The 20617-nt window shown below is 41.1% G+C and overlaps 1 protein-coding gene across 2 annotated transcripts in view; it reads right to left on the bottom strand.

Annotated features, from left to right (window-relative positions):
- Positions 1–19565, bottom strand: part of LOC124158555 (integrin alpha-PS2) — a 345664-nt gene extending 326099 nt beyond the window's left edge. For both annotated transcript variants that reach the window (XM_046533706.1, XM_046533707.1), the window contains exon 1: positions 17786–19565. In XM_046533706.1, coding sequence (XP_046389662.1) covers positions 17786–18000 — 215 coding nt within the window. In that variant the 5' untranslated portion in view covers positions 18001–19565. The remainder of the gene's footprint in view (positions 1–17785) is intronic.
- Positions 19566–20617: the final 1052 nt, after the last annotated feature.

Raw genomic sequence — 20617 nt, 5'->3', positions numbered from 1 at the left:
GCTCAACTCACCGTCTAATGAAAATTTTTTACTATCTTATGAACTTTAATGATAAGTTTTGTGTGGATCGTATCTCGAAAATGAAAGACATTCTAAAAGAGAAGGTCATTTTCCTTGACCTGGACTCGAACTGATTCCTAGATCTTACAAACATCAAATAAATGAAGAGCACTACGGTAGCATTGTAGTAAGAAGAATTATCTGTGAATCTGATTGATGGCGGTTTCGTGTGAAGTAAAAAATAATGATTTTTTTTGCAAATAATGCTCCGCTAAATGAATTTTTACAAAATTGTCCAAATGTGTAGATAGACTAATTCGTTCCCCAAAAAATATTATTTATCACAATGAATGCGTCACGTGGAGTTCACTATTGAGCAATGGTATCTTATCGGGCTTCCAAACGGGTTAGGATCTCTATGTCTGCTGACTCGTCGAAGTCGCAAAGTTTCGATTGAATACATCTCTACTTCGACATCATCAGGACAACCAGCCCTAAAGCCAGACATGGAGAGGCTGACCTGGTCGAAAGTCCGACAAGATTTCCTTTTATTATTTTGCCATGAAAGCAGAAACAAATTAAATTAAATTAATTAAAGGAATTAAAGAGTGGAATGACCTACCTGAAGTGATTTTTAAGATCTTCCCTTCAAATGCCAAAATTTTTAGGAAGAAGTGTGAAGCACTGACCTATTGATTTAGTACATAATGGTTCAAAAAGAGAGTTTGAAGTTGGGTCAATGCTTATTTTTTAGTTGTATTATATTAGAATTAATGTATTTAATGGATTGTTTTAAAATTGTTTTATTGGGATAATGTTAAATTCTTAGTTGTATGTGATTAGAATTAGGGTGTTATTTTTATCATGGATATATATTCTGGTTCTGTTTCTTTGTATTATATGCTTCCTGATTTTATGTTACCACCCGACATTATGGTCGACTTGTTACAACTTATGTAATAATAATAATAATAATAAATCTGTCAACACTAACGAGCCTTCTTCCAAAAAGGTATAGAGACATGTGCGCGGCAAAGATGTCGACAAAATAAAGGGATTTGAGGCACATAATGGAATATAACGGATGTTTTTAGAAGATGACCGTGTGTCACAAGGCGACGGGAAGAGAGACTGTGAGGTTTGCTGGTGAGAAAGAGCCTCACTTCGTTCGATGAGACATTGCATTAGGAGAGGAGGGGAGACGGGACATTCAGGCGGACTGCACATAAATCCGAGGCTGAAGAACAACCCCATCGAGTCACTGTTCGTGCACCCTCGAGCCACTTTTTCCTTCAACTCTTTTCGCAACGTTGAACACTTTTTTAGAGCCTCAGCAGGCACCTCCGACCTCAAAGAGCGTAAATAACGAACCTAAGATAGTAATTGAGAACTTTCGGCGTTTCCGGGAGGCGCTTCCACCTCAGCAGACTTCAATACGCCTCGAGACGTGCATTACGACCTAACCAGAAGTCAGCAGCGCCGCGGTAAAAGAGCAAAGTCTAAAACGATGTTTCCTTGCGCGACACGGGCAATAATTCAAATGATTCACTCAAAGGCATAACGGGTATGGTTCAATTTATGAGACGGAAATGGTCCTGCCGTCATCAAAGACTTACAAACGGAATGGGGTAAGGAAATCAGTGACGGTTTCTTAGAGAAATCCCCAGATAAATTTATTTATTTATTTATTTATCTTCACTAACCTGTAAACAGCGCATTAAGGCCTTTAAACTACGGCGTAATCTAACGAAGAACAACCTTGGACGATCGCAAACACCCAAGCACCCATATGGGCAAACTACCCAGGCGGGATACGAACCCGGAACTTTGGGTTTTCGCAGGCGAGGACTTTACCTCACCGCAATCGATGCCGGAAATATATAGAAGTGGCTTATGCCAGAGAATCGTGGAGTTATTTCCTTTGATACAATTGAATAAACAATTCCCTTTCTAATTCACAGCCTCCTTCCACGGAGGAATTGGCTCTTATACTAATATACCAAGTTGTATCAGCAGAATGACTGGGAGCAAAATGAACTCCCAGAGCTGAATGATAATCTCGTTCCCTTATTCTGGTGAATATAGAGTCATTTATACCATTACAGTTGACGCAAAAAATATGAAGCAGAGTGTATCATAAACTTCCTTATAATTTACAGAAAACTTTATGGAATTCTTAGCTGTAGCACAGGATTAAAAAATTAAGATCACTTTTTATCAGAAAATTTTCCAGTATCCTATCCTCCATCTGCTAAATACTCTCATATCCATACGTATTTAACGTATTCCTAATAATGGAATTCATCAAATATTTAGATCTTAGTTCTCCTAATTAGTGGTTGTTATCGTTCCTTGGAGCGGAGAATGGGTTGGAGAAGCTTTTAACATTCTCGATAAAAGCAGGAGAGGGAAAAACATAGCCAAAATAGATATCCTTATTTACGTATAACCTATTTGTAAATCGGTCGCGCGTAAAGGCTGTCTGCATATTTTATACCTTCTTCCGAAATACGGAAGTAAGATAATTTATGTGCATAATAACCAGACACGATGTAGACTTTCGCTTCTTTACATACTACGCGTAATTATTTTTGAAGACCTCAATATTTTTGCGAGCTCTTCCGGCATTGGCTACCAAACATAAAATATCTTCATGAGCAAGCAGGAAATATCTTCTCAGAAAGAAGTAGCAATGCACCATTCAGTCATTGAATGAACTACTCATTCCACTTCCTGTTATTTGGATGACTCTCATTTTTTAAATTAAGAGAGTCGTGATCACAGCGATAAAACAATATTGCTAATCAATCTACAAAAATTACCTGAAACAGTGCAGATAAGCAAAAAAATATGAGAAAAAAATAAATAAATGAATATTCGAAAACTAGCCCAATACCGCTTATACTATCCTATAGTTCATTCCTCATGACTTATAAATCAATGGACTGAAAAGTTTCAATCGGGAGAAAAATGGGTTTTTATAACTTGTGACGGTAAAACGAAACCGTGACCTTATATGCAACTCTAATAGCAACAAAATAATGCTAAGTCATCTTAAAGTAAATGACAAAAGGTCCGGGAGGTATCCAATTGGCTTGGAAACTATTTCTAATTTGGTATCGGTTATACGATACATTAACTCGAAATAGTTAATTTCTAAAACATGAACGCGAGAATGAACATAAAAATCCGCCGTGCAACCCTCAACTTGTGCGAATGCATGAAGAAAAAAATATAACCTGTTCTAATTCTGTTCATGGATTCGTAAGTGCTCCTTTCCCGCCAGACAAGAATCGCTCATGTGAGTAATCATTAACTCCTGCGGGTTAATGAATCGTGTTAACAAGCCTCAAGAATAGAAATTTCAGTATTATAAAATAAATAGATGCACATTAGCTGCGTTGGCTTAAAACGTGCAGTTGCATCGTCTTATATGGTCATGCAAATTCACTAAGTCGGCCGACCTTGAGGAGGAGGTAGGCTGGACTTTCGCTTGAACTACTTTAGGACTCACTTATCGAGGTCAACACTCAATCTTCCCACGTCTTATTACTCAACAGCGAGCGGTCGTGGACGCCGGCAACAAGCTTTCTTTCGAGACTCAGCCCGGCCGGCTTTCATCCGGTCTGGGGAAAAAGTTCGATCAGAACGACTCGAAGCTGATGCAGTGGTAAGTGCAGGGAAATAAATAATGCCAGAATGATATAAAATATAGGCCGATTCACACGGAGCAAATATCAGCATGTCACAGATAATTGTGTAAACTTAAGTTCGCGAAGTAAACCCACAGATAGCTTCCTCATTCAACAACGCGAGTGCTCTTCCAATGCTTTTAAAGATAATAACATGTGCACTATAAATAAGAGCAGAGCAACCGTTTAAGCAAGGAGAGTGAATCTAAATTAGGATTATTTAGAATGGAAGTAACTTAGTGTCCGCAGAAGAACAGCGACGTTGAATATCATTTACAAAATGTTTTGGGACGTTGAACCATACAATAGACGTTTTTATTTCGGATTCTGCTGCGGTCGGCAGGACCACCGTTGGGTATGTTACATAGTTTACTGAGAAAGAAATTTTCGCCAACTCCAGAAGAACAGCGAGCTCCTATAGTTAGAGATATTTTATTACTGAAATAGCTTGCGTCTCGAGGCCTAAAATAAATCAAAACAAGTATTTAAGTAATTCAAATGACTATATGATATTCGAAAACAGAAAACTGTGCATGCGGTACAGTTATTTCAATTACCGACTATGTGTATCCATTTGCCTCATATCTTGCCGCCCTATGATTTTTATTCACCTTTTGTAACCGGAAATGTAAATTTTAAATTGTTAGTACGTATACAATAAATGATACTATATATTCTAACGCAAATATTCTCAGTATTTATCATCCTTATCCTAAATGAACATTTTTCAAATGAATACACCGTTTTAAAAACAAAATAAATCATATTAAATCCCAATGCATATGTTTTCAGCGTAAAGAAATAGTTCTGAATCGTATTTTATCATTTAAAACTCGTAGATATGTCAAAAAATTTAATTCCATAGCTACTTCGATGACGAAGAGGTAGAGCCGAGCAGCACATGGAAAATGGAGACAGCAGCTTGCGAGAGGAGGCCTCAGAACTCAGCGTGATTCTCGAAGTGCAATTTATGCACAAACGTTTTATTTCCGCAGTGGTTTAGTTTTGAGGGGGAGATCGGTGGTACAGGCGGGGAAGGGGGCGAGGTACGAGGTCTCGGTCGTCGAGAAGAGGAAAAGAAAATGAAACGCGCGCTTCGAAGAAACATTGCGCAGCAATCTTTCGCAACCACCAGAGCGGAGCAAGCAAATATTTTTCCGCTAAACATATGTTCGCAAATTTGCTGTTCTCATTCGTTCACATTGTCGCAAATACCATTCTTATCTTCGACTCCGACTGGTTGGCTGGGAAAAGGTCCAGAACGTTGGTTTAAAGGGTGAGAAGGCGTTGATTTGATTCAATCCAGCGGATAGGAGGATGCGTCAGCGGCGACACTAATATTAGAAGGATGGGAGGACCGCGTGGGTTGCTGAGGCAACGTGCGCACGAGCGACGCTGCTTTGCGGCTTCACACGCATCGCATGCGTCAATTCATGTCGCTCTCTCAGAACTACCGCAAGATACCTACACAGCGGACGAGAGCTCCTGAGAAGCAGAAAGAGGTTCTCCTCCGGGAAACGGAATACATGTAAATTTTCAAAATATGTCAACATGCTCTTCTTCAACTGTCGCTCTAACAAATTAGCCTCACATGCTATCTTTTTTTCAAAATTGCATTATCTTAAATCATGTTGCATTTAAAAATTCGCGTTATTACCCAATCATATAATGTAATGATTATCTACGCGTCAGAGTAAATATAAACAAGAATACTCCAGAGGAAGAACATCAGCTAAGCTCTGAAGCCAAGTTTGTAACCTGAAATTCCAGTATTACATGAGAAATGGAAAATGTATAACATGTAACACTTATAAATAGAATTTATTTGACTGTTGATACCTCCGCTTAATGTGTCAAAGCGATTATATCAAATAAAAACTATTTTATCTTTCTCTATCCCTTACATTTAAATATGGCTTCTTCCACAACAATCCTCTGTTTTTCTCTCTATAACCAAGGCACCAACTCAACAAATAATATTATAAATCAGATACAAAACACAAAAAAAAATGAACTTCAGATAGTGAAACGTGCAAAAATATTGGAAACGTACGTAAAAACATAAATAAATGTGGTGACGGTTATTCGAAATACATGCATCACGCTCAACCGATCTTTTTTCCAGATTCATGCACCATTCATATAATAGCTAAGCTATCATCTTGAAATTTTTACAGTACATGGCGCATAATTGCGTAATTTTCAAATTAGGAACAGGCAAGGACAAAAGACAAAATACGACCGGCAGAGCGAGAGTGATGCGTCTGTTTAAGGGGAAAATGAAGCTGTAGAAGCACCGTGTTGGAGGTGGTGGAGAGGTTTTTGTTTCAGATGTTAAAAAAAAAAGAAAAGGGCGCTTTTGGGGGCTAAGACTTGTTGCAGGTGGGCTCCCAGAATCCTCAACTTCCAAAACCGCCCCACATGCGTGGGGCTGGACCTCTGGACGAAGCCCTTTCTGGACTGCCCCCGCTCCCCACCACGCCCCTCGCCCAAAAGACGCCTCCGACGACCTCCCCCGCCTCCTCTGCGGTCACTGCGGTCTCCATCGGGGTTCGAAGATGACACCCGGTTTCCGCGTGCCTCCATCAACGCCCACTCCCAACATTAGAACCAGTCCCTCCTCCGCCTCCAGTCTTCCAATTCTTTTTTCTTCTTTCTATATTTCTCTCCGCTTTCGACTCACTCTCTTTTCTCATTTCCGTTATTTTACTTTACTTATCACTTGCATTGAAAAATAAAAGAGAAACATAAATTACTGGTGCGGTTTTGAACATGGTTTAAATGAAAATAGAATAACTTACAGTTAATTTTTTTTAAATTCTTCGTTCCAACAGTTTTTATTAATGATTAATGAATTTCAACATATGCGTCCTTAGTCGCTAGAAAAAAAAGAGAAACCTGATGACGACATTAGCCTGTTCTTAACGAGGGCGTCAAGGGGACCATGGCTTAACGTCCCATTCGACGGACGGAGTGCTGCAATTGAAGTTCCCTCCTCAAGGCACTCAAGCAGGGTTAGGGGAGCTCCTGAAAAATCTATGCCACCCAAAGCCTATGAAGAACTGAAACTGCGACATTCTTTTATGATTACCCTATGTAAAACGATGCAGTAAGCATACTATTCACACTATTTGAAGGCTGGCCTAGATATTTAAGGTAATTTTATGGTAATATGTGTTGCAGGGTGATCCATAGAAGACAAGAACAACGAGGCCGTATCTGAATTTGATAGCTCACATCATCACGATTATATAGTTCAGTAAGCAGCTCATTTTTCTGTGAAATTTGGATTTTTCTGCGGTAAGCGTCGATATTTTAGACTCTTAACACCCATATAAATAGAAATGGGCTCTTTAAATGCTTTTAATAGCCTCTTCTCAAAAGATTTTTTTTTGTAATCTAAATAGCGCGTTGGAAAGTTGAGAAGCCTTGTGAGTATGGTTTTTGACCATTGATCGAAGGATCCTCCCCTTAAAGCCGAGTGAATATTTTAGACAACCACAAACCTTTTGAGGTACAAGGTGTCTCAGAGAGTTCACAATGGCAATAATTAAGCTGAAATATTTGGACGTTGTGAGGTCGAAACCGGTCTGATCATGTTAAGTGAGAAAACTGTGCACGTCTCCATTGATTTATCATGTCGATCTTCCACGAAATTGACGTCCCAGGGAGCACTTAAATGAAGGTTCGGTTAAAAAAATAAAACTTAACACAGTTCCTTCTCCAAAGACGCCTTGTACTTTGAGGAATTTAACTTGCGGCTATTCAAAATATTAACTCGGATTTGAGCCCAGCATCCTTCGATCAAAGGTAAAAAACTGCACTCACAAGGTGTCTACACTTTCCAGAACGCATTTCAGATACTTGTTAAAATATTTAATTGGAAATGTTAATCTCTTTCAAATAATTTTTTTCATACTTGACCACTTTATTTATTGTACCTCTCATCTTTTCATTTAATCGAAATTGGATGAAAATCGAAAGTAAATTTCCGAAATATCTGCAAATATATTTTTTATAATAATAATAACTAAATATTTATTGCTCCTTAAACATTTCAAAATAACATAAAATACAAAACCATATTGGAGTTTTAGGAGACCGCAAAGGCTTTTGCCAGTCGCTGGGATCACCTTCAAAAAATATATAGGTATATATTGTTTACATAATTGAATAGCAATAATGCCCTCAAGATGAAATTTTGATACATGAGCAATATACGGTAATGATACAGTAAAGAAAAAAATGGAATTGAAATTAAATTTAAAAAATAATAATATGGTTAGAGAACACCTCTAAAAGATAGTCACTGAGGTATTTTTTTGATTAATAGCCAGAGTTGCACATGATTTATGAATGTATACATGTTTTCACTCTATTTGATTGATTTTGGAAAACATTTGTTTTGAAGTCTATATTTATGTTATAAATGAAAGTGAAAAAACTTTGTGAATGTCCACAGTATTTATTCAAGTACGACGCGTTTCAGCGAATCATCGCTATCATCAGGTACAAATGCATGGTTTACGTCAAGAAGTCTTATATATGTACATGCGGAAAGGAGGGGGTATGGTTATGAGTTGGTGGAAGTGGGAGAGGGGTTGGGGGGTAAAGGATGGGGGAATGGAGTAGGGAGGCGGTTGGGATACGTAAGGAATTGGGGTTCGGTTGAAGGTTTTAGCGGGGCAGGGCTAACAGCGGGGAATGACTAAGGAACTCAATGTCGTCCATGAGATTTCCTTTGCGTTTCTTCCTTCTGGTGATCTCCCACTGCTCAAGTGCGTCGAGCCTACGTCCTTTATTCTCGAAGGCCAATATTTTTGGGTTGAAATTGCACGAATGGCCCTCGTTGATGAGATGAGCGGCTACCTGGGATCTGGGAGCGGCTACCGGGGGCAATTGATGTCTACGCTTCTAGTGCAATTTTCTATATTTATGAATGACCTAAAGCTCAAGATTTCATGTTTAAATATATATTTTCCCCGAAGGAACAACGAAAGGCAATTCTCAACAGGTGAACTGAACAATCGGCAACCTCCGAACTTGACCTCTTCCGCGACAGAAAGCGAAAGTACTCAGTCACAACAGAGATGGGTGCACGGCAGCGGCGAGATCGGGGGCAATGGCAAGGACTTCATAATGCAAAGCGAAAGAGGGGGTGGAGGGGGAGGACATTTCGTCATTCGCCACTTTTCAAGGTCCTTTTGGAGTCCGAGCAAATAAATTGGGGAGTCCCGGCTTCGCCCAAGTCACCAAACGTAGCGAAAGGGAGGCTTGGGTGGGGAGTATCATCTCCTCTTTTGAATGGGATAATAGCCAGCGAAGGATGGCTAATAAGAATGGGCACCTCCTCTCTGAGGACGCTCCCTGAATGAATAGATACAAAGTGGAGTTACGGAGTGGCATGGCGCCGCTCGCTGGAACACCGGCTATAAAAATAAGCCACTCTGTGCCAAACTTTACAAATCGAACGAATGTAAAAGTATCCAGCAATATGGCACTTGGTGAAGTGCCTTATCTCCATGGGATGAGAATGAATGACAGTAATTGTGTGAAAAATCCACAGAGGAAAAATCATTCGCCTTGACCGGGATTCGAACCCGGATCCCTCGATTTCCGGCCGAGTACTTCAGCCAGTTAAGCTAGCGAGGCGTCACTCGGCTCTAAAGCGGCGGTAAAGCACTCGAACGGAAATCGAGGGATCCGGGATCGAGTCCCAGTCAAGGCGAATGATTTCTCCTCTGTGGATTTTTCGCACAATTTGTGCATTGCGGGTGACTCCGTAAAAGTTATCACCGTGGCTAGTCCCGGTATACTTAAATATGAGTGACAGTAATTTAATTTCCCCACAATACTACTGTTGATCGATCCGGTTTCGTCACTTTGTGTCATTAGAAAGGGCTAAAAAGTGTGAACACCTATATTTTCACCATTCTCAATATAAGGATGACCAAAGGCCACATTTTTTACAGCATATTTTTCTAGCTCGATAATGACGCTAAATGTCGAAACATTGAGTGGAAATCTTACCACTGTCCCATCTGTACAATTGTCATTCTCATCCCATTCACAAAACGAATTAACTACTGTTACTCCCGTACTTACAGCTTACAACCATCCAGAGTTACATCAAAATTATTAATTTTAACACAAGTTTCGAAAATCACCAAAATCTCTTTCTGAAAATGCTAAAAAAATAGCCCGCATATTTTGGCAGCGCGTTCTTACCACATTATACCCTTGTTAATTTACTGGGGGCATAAAATGTTAATTGCATTTTTAAATAAATTATCTCCAATTAAATTCACTGAACTTTAATTCCTTTTACACATTGGACTTATTTTTTTCTTCAAGAACACTACTAAATAGGAATCAAAACTAAAATAATTTTCATTGCCTAAACTTTTCAGCACTTTCAACAAAAGCATGACCAATGGCAACATATTTTTACTTACAGTATATTTTCCTACGAAATTATTATATTTGCCACAGTTTGGTGGTCCTTTCAGGTTGGAGGGTTGAATGGATTTCTGAGTCTTATGGACCTATAACGGTCTCTTGAGCAATTTTAAAAACATTTCGTCTTGTGCAAGAATATAAAAACAAACTCGATTGGTAAGACTTCCTTAGCAGAAACGTGATTACTTCATCAGTCTTACGACTTCATTTCTCGAGATATTGGAAAAAAACGGCAAACTTGTACCTACTTCCTCTAGACTGGGATTGTGTAGTGAGTATGAGGCTACTATGCATCAATAACAGTTTTTTTCTGATAGGAGGAAGTTTTGAGGTCCTATTCAAGGGCTAATATAAATTTCAATCATTGACCCTGCGTTCGTGCTCGCAAGCCAACAATGTCAATTTCACATTCGTCAATTTATCGAGGTCTTCTCCACAGTTAAAAAATATGAATTTATATTTAAATTTTTTCCGTAATCGATGAGACGCGAATAAATGTTCGACATTAAATAAATCAGAATTTTTTTCCTACCTTCCGAAGTCACCGAAATGTTTCGAAGGGTGTTGATACTTCGATTTCCTCCTCCCTGGCAGTTTACGCGCAAATATAATCTATCTTATATCTCATCCGTACCAGAAATCATGTCATAACCATCGTGCGCATTTGCATTCAAGAGCAGACATCGCAGCTCACTTAAATGCACCGGGGTCGGCAGCTCGCTCCGGAACATGCGAGGATATTCCTTCCAAAGGACGTCACTTATTCAAATCTTGTATCGCCGATGCCACAACAAAGTAGCGGCAATCTGTGTTCAACCACTTGGGGCTCACAACTCCCGTCGGCACTTCCCTCCGGGTCAGAAGGGGTCGAGCTCGCCTTTGAGGTCGGGGGAGGGGTCAAGAGTCTTGGGGGAGTGGACTCGTCGGCATATAAAGGCCGCTCTTTATGCAACGCTATCCACGGGGATGAAACGAGTGGAAGGGGTAGATAAGGCACGCGCAGGAAATCGTAAAAAAATACGGCCGTGTTTTTCACTAAACCGCCCTCGCGAGAAGAATTTTCTCATTCATGAGAATAGGGGGGGATTTGGGGTATTTTTTGTGAGTGATAAAGAGAGGACTGAAAATCATTCGTAGGAGAATGGCGGCTGAGAGATTGATTCGGACTCACGTGACAAAACTACGGCCACCTCTCACGAAACGATAAGGCACCCCGTCATATGTATCCGTCTCGGGTCGCTTAAGGGTGGCGCATGGCGACCAACTTCAGACCAATGGAAGTTCCCGGAGACGAGAACCCACTTATTGGCTATTTTTAAAATAATTCAGTCCTTTATTTTCAAATAACTTTGTTTTTAACCCATTACCTCCCGGTGATATCACATGAGATAACTTAAAAATTAAGAGATTTCATGTTGAATTAAAACTTTTGGGCTATGTCCCCGCGTCAGATTTTGGGTGGCCCTAACGTTTCCCGACCGATGCTGGTCGCTTTCTCAAGGGAATCTGAAGAGGTGGGATTTAAAATTGATAAAAATAGGTATACGTGTCAGGTGGTTGGGGGAGGGGAGTGAGAGGTTGGAGGGGTAGGTTGTCGATTATTTTTGCCGATTACGGGTTGCCAAGTACGGCTGATTTTAAGGCCAGTGTCTCTGTTGAAGTTGTTTTTCTCCTCTTTAGATATTTCTATTGCTTCTCTTACGAGTCTCTGTTTAAAGCCTTTCACTCTCGCAACAATTTTTGCTTCCTTAAGGTCGATTGTGTGGCCCAGCGCTGCGTGTTCGGCTACCGCGGACTTCGTTGACTGCCCCAGTCGAATTGCTCTCTCGTGCTCCTCTCTAACAATTCGACTGGGGCAGTCAACGAAGTCCGCGGTAGCCGAACACGCAGCGCTGGGCCACACAATCGACCTTAAGGAAGCAAAAATTGTTGCGAGAGTGAAAGGCTTTAAACAGAGACTCGTAAGAGAAGCAATAGAAATATCTAAAGAGGAGAAAAACAACTTCAACAGAGACACTGGCCTTAAAATCAGCCGTACTTGGCAACCCGTAATCGGCAAAAATAATCGACAACCTACCCCTCCAACCTCTCACTCCCCTCCCCCAACCACCTGACACGTATACCTATATATATCAATTTTAAATCCCACCTCTTCAGATTCCCTTGAGAAAGCGACCAGCATCGGTCGGGAAACGTTAGGGCCACCCAAAATCTGACGCGGCGACATAGCCCAAAAGTTTTAATTCAACATGACGAGCACCCGCGAAAGTTTTAACGAAGAATTAAGAGATTTCTTAATTATCTGTCTGTATCTTTCTAAATCTTTCTTTCTTTCTGTATTTGCATGTATTACCTCCACGCTATATCTTTTAGGTACATATCTCTGACATCCACATGAGACTTCAAAATTTTTCACTTCATGTTGGTTAATATATATAAGCTTTCGCTTGAAATCTGTTAATTTTTAAGTTACTCCATATGAGATCACCGGTAGATAATGGGTTAATCTACCACTATTGTTCCAAGAGGTTCATAAAAGATTTCTCTGGATGGTTAATAGCGAAACTACAAATCTGGAAAAAAACCTTCCCGCGTCATGACTTAAGGGAAAACAATAATAATTTTCCACTATAGCTATATTTTTACAATGTAAAAATAGTAAAAATATACTTAAATTGTGATAGTAAAATTATACGTGACGAAACTTTAAAGTAAATAAGTACAATATCGGCTGGAACTTCAAGGGAGATTATAGTCTGCACGGTGAAGACCTTTCAAAAACTAAGTACAGTTACAGGTAAATTTACTGTTACTTTTCTTTAAACCTATAGAAAATTTCCTAAAAGATTCATGCAGGAGGAAAAAATGTATGTTTCCTAAAAATAGATGTTTGACACATTGCCTTTGATTGGCTGAGTTACGCCCGTAGGGAATATGCCAGGTCACACAAAGGCCTTGTCATGCGTCAGTCAATGTAATCATTACCGATAGCTAAATTACTTTCGTGCAAAATATCCACAGAGAAAAAAAGCATTCGCCTCGACCGGGATACGAACCCGGATCCCACAATTTCTGGTCGAGTGCTGTAGCCAGTTAAGCTACCTGTGGATATTTGTGGACACTACCCCACAAGGTGGTACGGAGTACTGAGCATATCATGCCACAAGCAGTCCAAATCGTGCGCACAGCGCCACAGCCGGAGAGCAAAGCCCGAACTTAGAACATATAGAGGTGTTCACTCGAGACTAGTTTAAGTATACCGGAACTAGCCACGGTTATAACTTTACGTGAGTCACCCGCAATGCACAAATTGGGTGAATTACTTTCCCCCAGTGACTACCCCATCTCTAATCAGAGTGTATCATCGCATGTTATTTGTTTGACATTGAAGAATGGTCAAATGTAAACAAAGATTTGCTTTGTATAATCTGAAAATTTAAAGATGATAGCTTAAGTTTTGGTCGAGAAATACGCGACGATATAGACTAGTTAAAAGGTAGTGATGCGTCTCCGTAAGGCTGGCCGCGCTGGGGGTTGATTTAGTGGAGGCCAGGGGGTGGGATTAGGTTATCGGCTCTCCTTCCGCACCCCCTCTCAGCCACTGTGAATGGAAAACCTCCCCCACCACCACATGTCCGGACCGAATCGCTTCCGCCGCGGCGACCGGTGGCCCATGCCGCGCCGGCTGCTGCTGTCACGGCAACTTTCTCTCACAATCGAAACAAGAGCACCGTTTGCTTTTTCGTAACGACCAAACATCAACTCGCGTAAGTGTTAGCGCGGACGTCAATTTCGAGGAAGATCGACTTAATTAATCAATCGAGACGTAAACACGTTTCACACTTGAAACTTTTCACGCTTCTCACGAGATTAGACCGGTTTAAACGTCACAGTTTCGTCATTTCCATGAAAGAATCCAGTTTAAATTATAGCCAGACACGGTCACCAAGTCTTTTACGAGCCAAGCTGAAACACCGATCACTAAAAAACTGAGCGAGCTTAGGTTGCATTTGATCTAGTACACTCATTTTGCCACTAGTTCAACTATTGCTCTTCACATTGATGATGATGTAAAGGAAAAACTCGGTATGGCTTATGGGAAGGGTAGAATTTTTATTAATTAATATGAACTCGCTGATAGATGACGAACTCATGTCTTCTAAATTATCAAAAACCAAGCATATATTTAAGCAACAACACCACACGGGCAAAAAATCAATCACAAACCATTGATTAAATTCGAAGGTTATCTTGGAAATTAAATTCGAAATACAAAAACACGATGATCATGTGGCTTGCAATTTTTTATCTATTTTTTTAGTTATTGGAGTTGCACACAGCTGAGGATTCAATTTTTACCACGCTACCTGCTTCAATGGCCTATTTCGGATACAACCATACACTTAGCCGTAAACACCAGATTATAATTTTGGAGGTCGAGATAATTTTAATGAAATATTAGGAATAAAATTTGATTGACTACAAATGTTAAAATACCATAACATACGCAACGAAGAATCACAGTAATCAAAGCGTTGATTCGAATATTGATAACTATTTCTCTCGTAGCTCAAGCTGAATTCCATATAATTAAATATTTGCGGATTTCACCCGAATTACACAATTTCTCAATTTTCTATTGCGGCTGAAAAAATATGGAATCAAGCGATCGGGATGACTGCTAATAATACATCACCCAATTCCAACCACACCATAGGGTTCGAGTTAACCCAGAAATAACAAATCGGAACTTCCTATCGGTATTTCCATTTTTAGTGCTTTTAAGACGACTTCTGAGCCTCCTGCATTATTTTAAGAAACATGCAACTCAGAAATTGGAGGGGGTCCAAGAGCGAAAAGTGGTTCAGACTCATCTCAAGATTTCAAGCTCCAGTCATTCCATATTTACAACTCTGCCAGCCACTTGAAAACATTTTATGGACGAAATGTTTTGAATTCAAGTTCGCGCTCTCCCTGACTGATATAAGGGAACTTACTTATCCTAAGGTAAGGTAAGAGACAGGTAAATAGGAGACTAAATCCCCCCATAAAAATTGCCAGAAATTACTGAATAAACAAGGGTAAATTACCACTAAGACATTACTCTCTCAGTCTCAGAGTCAACAAGTACGAAAACAAACATAAGATATGAGATGAATAAATAAGACTCCCAAAAAAATAAACTCGGTGAACAACTACTTAAGGACTCTTCATGGTTTCATGAGACATCGTACTTCAATATTCACAAAATAAGATGTATCTGACATAATTACCAACGATTGTGCCAAAATTTCATTAGATTGAAGACTTTTCAGTCATACAATAGGCAAAGTCAAACATTATATGTTATCACTATAAGTTTTACTCCATAGCAAGATTCACAACTTCGTTTCATCAAGTGAGCCAATCATTTTCTCCCCTTTGGGCCATCTGAACCACTTATAAATATGCACGTTTGAAGAAGAAGGTCAAGTGCACTTTCAACGCAACGGGTCAAAAGAACGAAAACTTTTTTGAACGAATTATTTCGGACCACAAAGTTTTCCCCATGAGTCGAGAGATGCCAAGTCCATAAGTTCACAAGTACACATGGGTTCCAAAAGAGTCTTTGCTACTCATCAAGTTTTCCCAATGACACATCTGTCTCAGTTGAGAAAACGATTTCAAATTTTTGTTTTTGTTCAAAACTCATACCCGAAAGAAAAACGTTTGTCAAGGTTGACATCGGTTAAAAGAAATTACTGTTCTTCCTAACCGCTCACTCTGAATTTCTAGGGAACTATCGAACGAGAAAACGTATCATGCGGAAGAATGCAAAAACAAACTTCGCTCTAATTCTCAGCATGAATTCTTTAAACTTTCGCTGCTGATGATTTGCGCTTCCCGGAAATAATCTTAGAAAAAAAAGGGGAAAAAATGGCCTCCTATATTCCTTTTTCTACGCTTTTGATACCAAAATTATATTGATTTTGGTAGGCTCCTTTTCGAAAGAGATGGGAAATTTCTAGCAGTCCTAGTATTCAGCGGACCCTTCGATCAGAGGCGCCGCCAAAGAGAGCGCTATCAGTCTTCCCCCACCACCCCCTCGAACTATCAATCAACGGAACACAGACTCCTTGAGCAGAGAAATTCACACCCATCTCGCCATCAATTTGAAGCTGGTGCTCCGCACGTCAAGGCTGTGCGCCCGCCTCAAAATTAATAGCAATTTAGCTGATAGTATCGACCACTAAGTTCATTGCGTTAGCACATTTAAGATATAAACGTAATTGGAATTGCAGCGCAGGACCTCATAATCCTTTCGCTTTTCACGAAAAGTTTCAGCGAGGCGTTCTTAAGCGCCGATGCCTTTTGGAAGCAAGGGTTTTGTGGAAAATGTGGTGTCCCTAATTAAGCCTACAAGCTATTCGATCATATTAATGAAATATATAATGAGTATTTGAAGTTATTCAACCCACTGCCTTTCAAATGCAATAAGCACATGAGTTGGCTTGTTTTCATTGATTCACATATTCCTTGATATATTCACAGAAGATTGGATAGTATATTTTAACTTCAAAACCTTTTTGTTTAAGTATGCATCAATAAATAATTCAGAATGTCAATTTCTACATGTTGATAAACGCCATAGATGGCTTTAGATCGAAGTTTTCAGTTCAATACTTCAATTTATAACTATAGACAAACGAAGAAAAGGTGGACGATCATGTAACTGTTTTCTAGGATATGAGCCAACATGGGAGACTGCTCGGAAATTTTCGAGGATTAGGGTCTGAGTAAACGATTTAATCATCAGGGGAAATGAGCCAAGATGAGATGAGGTTGCTGTGGAAATCGAGAGTCATATCGACCTCACGAGTTCACGCTCCAGATGCCTGGTGGGCAAGTCTATGAACTTATTCGCCCCACACTTGTGAAGAGGTTTTGGCGGTGGGGAGGAACTAGGGGAGTCTGAGGTCTCGAAGTAAAGAGCACGACGAATCCCCCAAGGTTAGGATACGTACCAAAGAGAAGGGAAAGAAACCCTGCACATTCGTTTTAAAGGCTGCGCGGGCTACCGACAGCGTAACCTAGAAGTTATGTTTCCAGAGAAAATGAGAGACGTCTAGAGATCATCTTATGTTTTTCAGGAAAACCCCTAATTCATCATGCCCCTATATTATTTCATTAATAATTTCAATTTTAACGCAACTATCAATGTCAGTGATGACATTTTCGTGAGGTGAGGTTAAGTTTTTAACTTAATTGAAATTGCAGCGTAGTACCGTATCATCCTATCGCTTAACATGGAAAGTTCCAGCGAGGCGCTCTCAAGCGCTGATGCCTTTGCAAGTAAGGGTTTAATGGAAAATTAGGTTTCCCTATTTAGCCTACAAGCTAAAATACTAATCGATTATAATAATGAAATATTTAATAAGTTAGGAATCGAAACACTTCAAGGTAGAATTATAGGCTGACCTGGAGATGCGAGAAGGAACGCATTTGAAGCTTTTTTTTTACTACCCATCAACGCGGAAATTTATCGGAAATTGTGAGGGTCAGTAACCTGAATGTTTGGCCGAATCATGAAGCAGCATGGCCCCGGATGACATGGGGTGGCAATGAGGGTAAATGGACCAAAAAGAGTGACTCACGTTCCGGATCCGTTCTGCCGGTGCTCGGCGACGCTGAACCCAAACATGGATCCGCTGGGCCCGCGGTGCTGGACGAATTTCTCCGTGTCCACGTTGAAGGCGGCCGAGGGCCAGGCGAGGCCCCAAGCTAGGGCCAGGGCCAAGGCCACCACGCGGGACGCGGGCGCCGCGACGGAGGACGACGCAGACGCTGGGGACGCGCCGTCGGTTGCCATGGTGACGACGCAGGAGTGGGGTGAAGGGAGTAGGTGGGAGAGGAGATTTCAAAATTAGACGCGGGAAGTACGGAAATACGCGCGCGGGACGCTCCACGGGGGCCTCCAAGACTTTGAACCGCACTGCTGAAGGAGGAAAGGGGGATGGATACTTGAGGGGCAGACTAATGACAAAAAAGTGTGTGTGCTCAGAGAGAGAAATGCATGAGAATCAAGATCGGTGCACAGTTATCTTCCACCCATAAGATGATCACGAGCAGCACTTCGAGAAAAGGCACATGGAGCAAAAAAAAAACTACAATTTTTTCTATTTTTATCCACACACGTCTTCTATTTCCAGGGTTCGGAACCGAATGGAGACGCACCAAAATCCCGATGAAGTCCACAGAAGTCGATATAGATTCCTGCGGATCGAGGAATCAATCCTGAAGAATCCAATACTGGCTGATGAACTCACAGACGTACGTATTCACACACAGAAAATACAAAATATTAAAACTTCAAATAGGTGTGTAAAAATGTATCAAAAATGTGAACACAATGGTTTCGGGTGTATGCTAAAATAATATGCAATATGTATCAAATGGTTAAGAATTAAATACGGTCGCTATAAAGAACTTCATCAGTCAGTCGTTCGTTCGATTCACAAGTCGCACAAAAGTTTCCTTGGGCATATGAAAGTATCAAAGAATGCTAGCACGCGAAGTTACAAAAAAAACTTTAAAAGGATCAGTGGCGTCCGTGAAGCAGCTGGTCCACAGAAGAGTAAAGGGCGTTGAGGGCGGAGATACAAACCCACATACAAAGGCTCCCACGCAACAACTTCCCACACAGGATCGGGAATGACATATGTAGGAAAAATACTCCAAATTTTGCCACCTGCGTGCCCTGAAGGGTTGATCCAACACTGAACTCGAACTCACGGAACACAAGGCGGCGTGAGTCGAAAATATTTTTTTTTAATTTTCCTCGAGGGACACCGCAAAAGGATATTTCAGGAGAACTTCCAGAAACGACAAGGCAGGCACTCGTGAGAGGTAATCCTCGGAAATAAAATCCTGGTATCTCCTTAATCCACACAAGATGAAAATTGACTCGGTGCTGACCCTATTTTCATCGACTCGATTCACTTCCCAGGGTTTTTATCCTCCTAGGGCAATGCACACGTAAAAAAACGACCTCAGAAGTTCAGCACGACTCAAGTCAGTCCATCCAAACGGGGTCTCTCCTCTCACAACTTTCCGAGCAGTTCCGAAGGGCAGTGATATATCCTTCACCCACACCCCGGAGAAGATCCTGGTAACACCGCCGACGAGAAGCCCCGTCGCGACGGCTTCCGGGGGAAGTGTTGGGTCGTCAGTCTTTAGAAGGCCCCGATTTGAAGTGGGCAAAGGAAAAACTCGGTTTCGGGATTCGAATAACGTGGAGGGACGACTTGACGTCTCGATGTCCGTGGGCGTGGTGAGAGCCCGCTTGAGAGTCTCGGCCGGCGGTGGCAGTGCAGACGGCGGAGAGAAGGCGACGTCGGTCTATCGGTCCCTCTCCGGACGGAGCCGCGGTTGTGAGTGGCGCTTTCCCGGCGAGTCGACGGAGCGCTCCTCTCGTCAGAGCCAAAGAGGGGAAAGAGGTGCGCTTGGGAGGCGTGGGAGGGGAAGGGCGTGGGCCAAGGGGTTGGGGGAGGGATGGGAGGGGAAGGAAGGAAGGGGGTGGGGTTGTGTGCTCCTTCATCTCCCGAGGAAACGACACATGTGAGGAGAGGAGCAAATGGCACATGAAGGGGCTGACCTCGCCCTCTCCGCCGCGCATTGCCGCGGAACGTAATCGACTCCATCAGGGATGGAACTTTTGAGGCGTAAACGGAGTAAATGCCGCGGGGATCTTTTCGATTGAAAACGAAACCTATTACGGGATTGCAGTAGGTGGATGTGAGGGAAGGGAGTGCAAAGACAAAAGTAAGAGAAAAGAGCGATAAATGTACAGTCGAGCCGTGTGGAGCTGTCCCATAGCAGAAGACAGGGGACGGAGGACCCTGGTGACTACTCGGGTCGCTCAGCCAATCGTAGTTTCCCGTTTACAACCAGCATCCTCGCTTTCCCATACAACGTTGTCACTTGTTCGTTAATATTCAGGAATACCAGGAAAAATACCTTCTTTCATAATCCCTTTAAAGGGTGTTTTGAACCATTTCTTTGCTCAGCCTTTTGTTTATCTTTTACCTCAGATGTTTACATTTCTGACCAGGCAACCTTGTCACTCTCTTAGAACCCTTCTAGCTGTCGAAGGACAACTCTTGCCGGCTCTACTATAATTTAGGAATGACAAAAAATTAGCTGCACAGCTTCAGGGCGTTCATAGAAAAAAATTCGCGGACTGAACGCTATATATCATTCTTCTGTGGAACTATAAAAGCGAACTGCCTCGCAGGAGGTAGTGAAATGGGATTAATTATTTATTTAATTATTCAAAAACAGCTGATACGGCCTTTAAATTTGATATAAAACTTATGATTAAGATCATGAAAACTTATAATGAAGATTTAACTAATTTAAACTATAAAAAAACTATAAAAAGGATGAAACTATTATTCAGAATAAGAGTTTATTTGTTTCTTAGCCGC

The sequence above is a fragment of the Ischnura elegans genome, chromosome 5 (assembly GCF_921293095.1).
Source record: "Ischnura elegans chromosome 5, ioIscEleg1.1, whole genome shotgun sequence".
Classification (NCBI taxonomy): Eukaryota; Metazoa; Arthropoda; class Insecta; order Odonata; family Coenagrionidae; genus Ischnura; species Ischnura elegans.
This window is presented reverse-complemented; position numbering and strand designations above follow the sequence as displayed.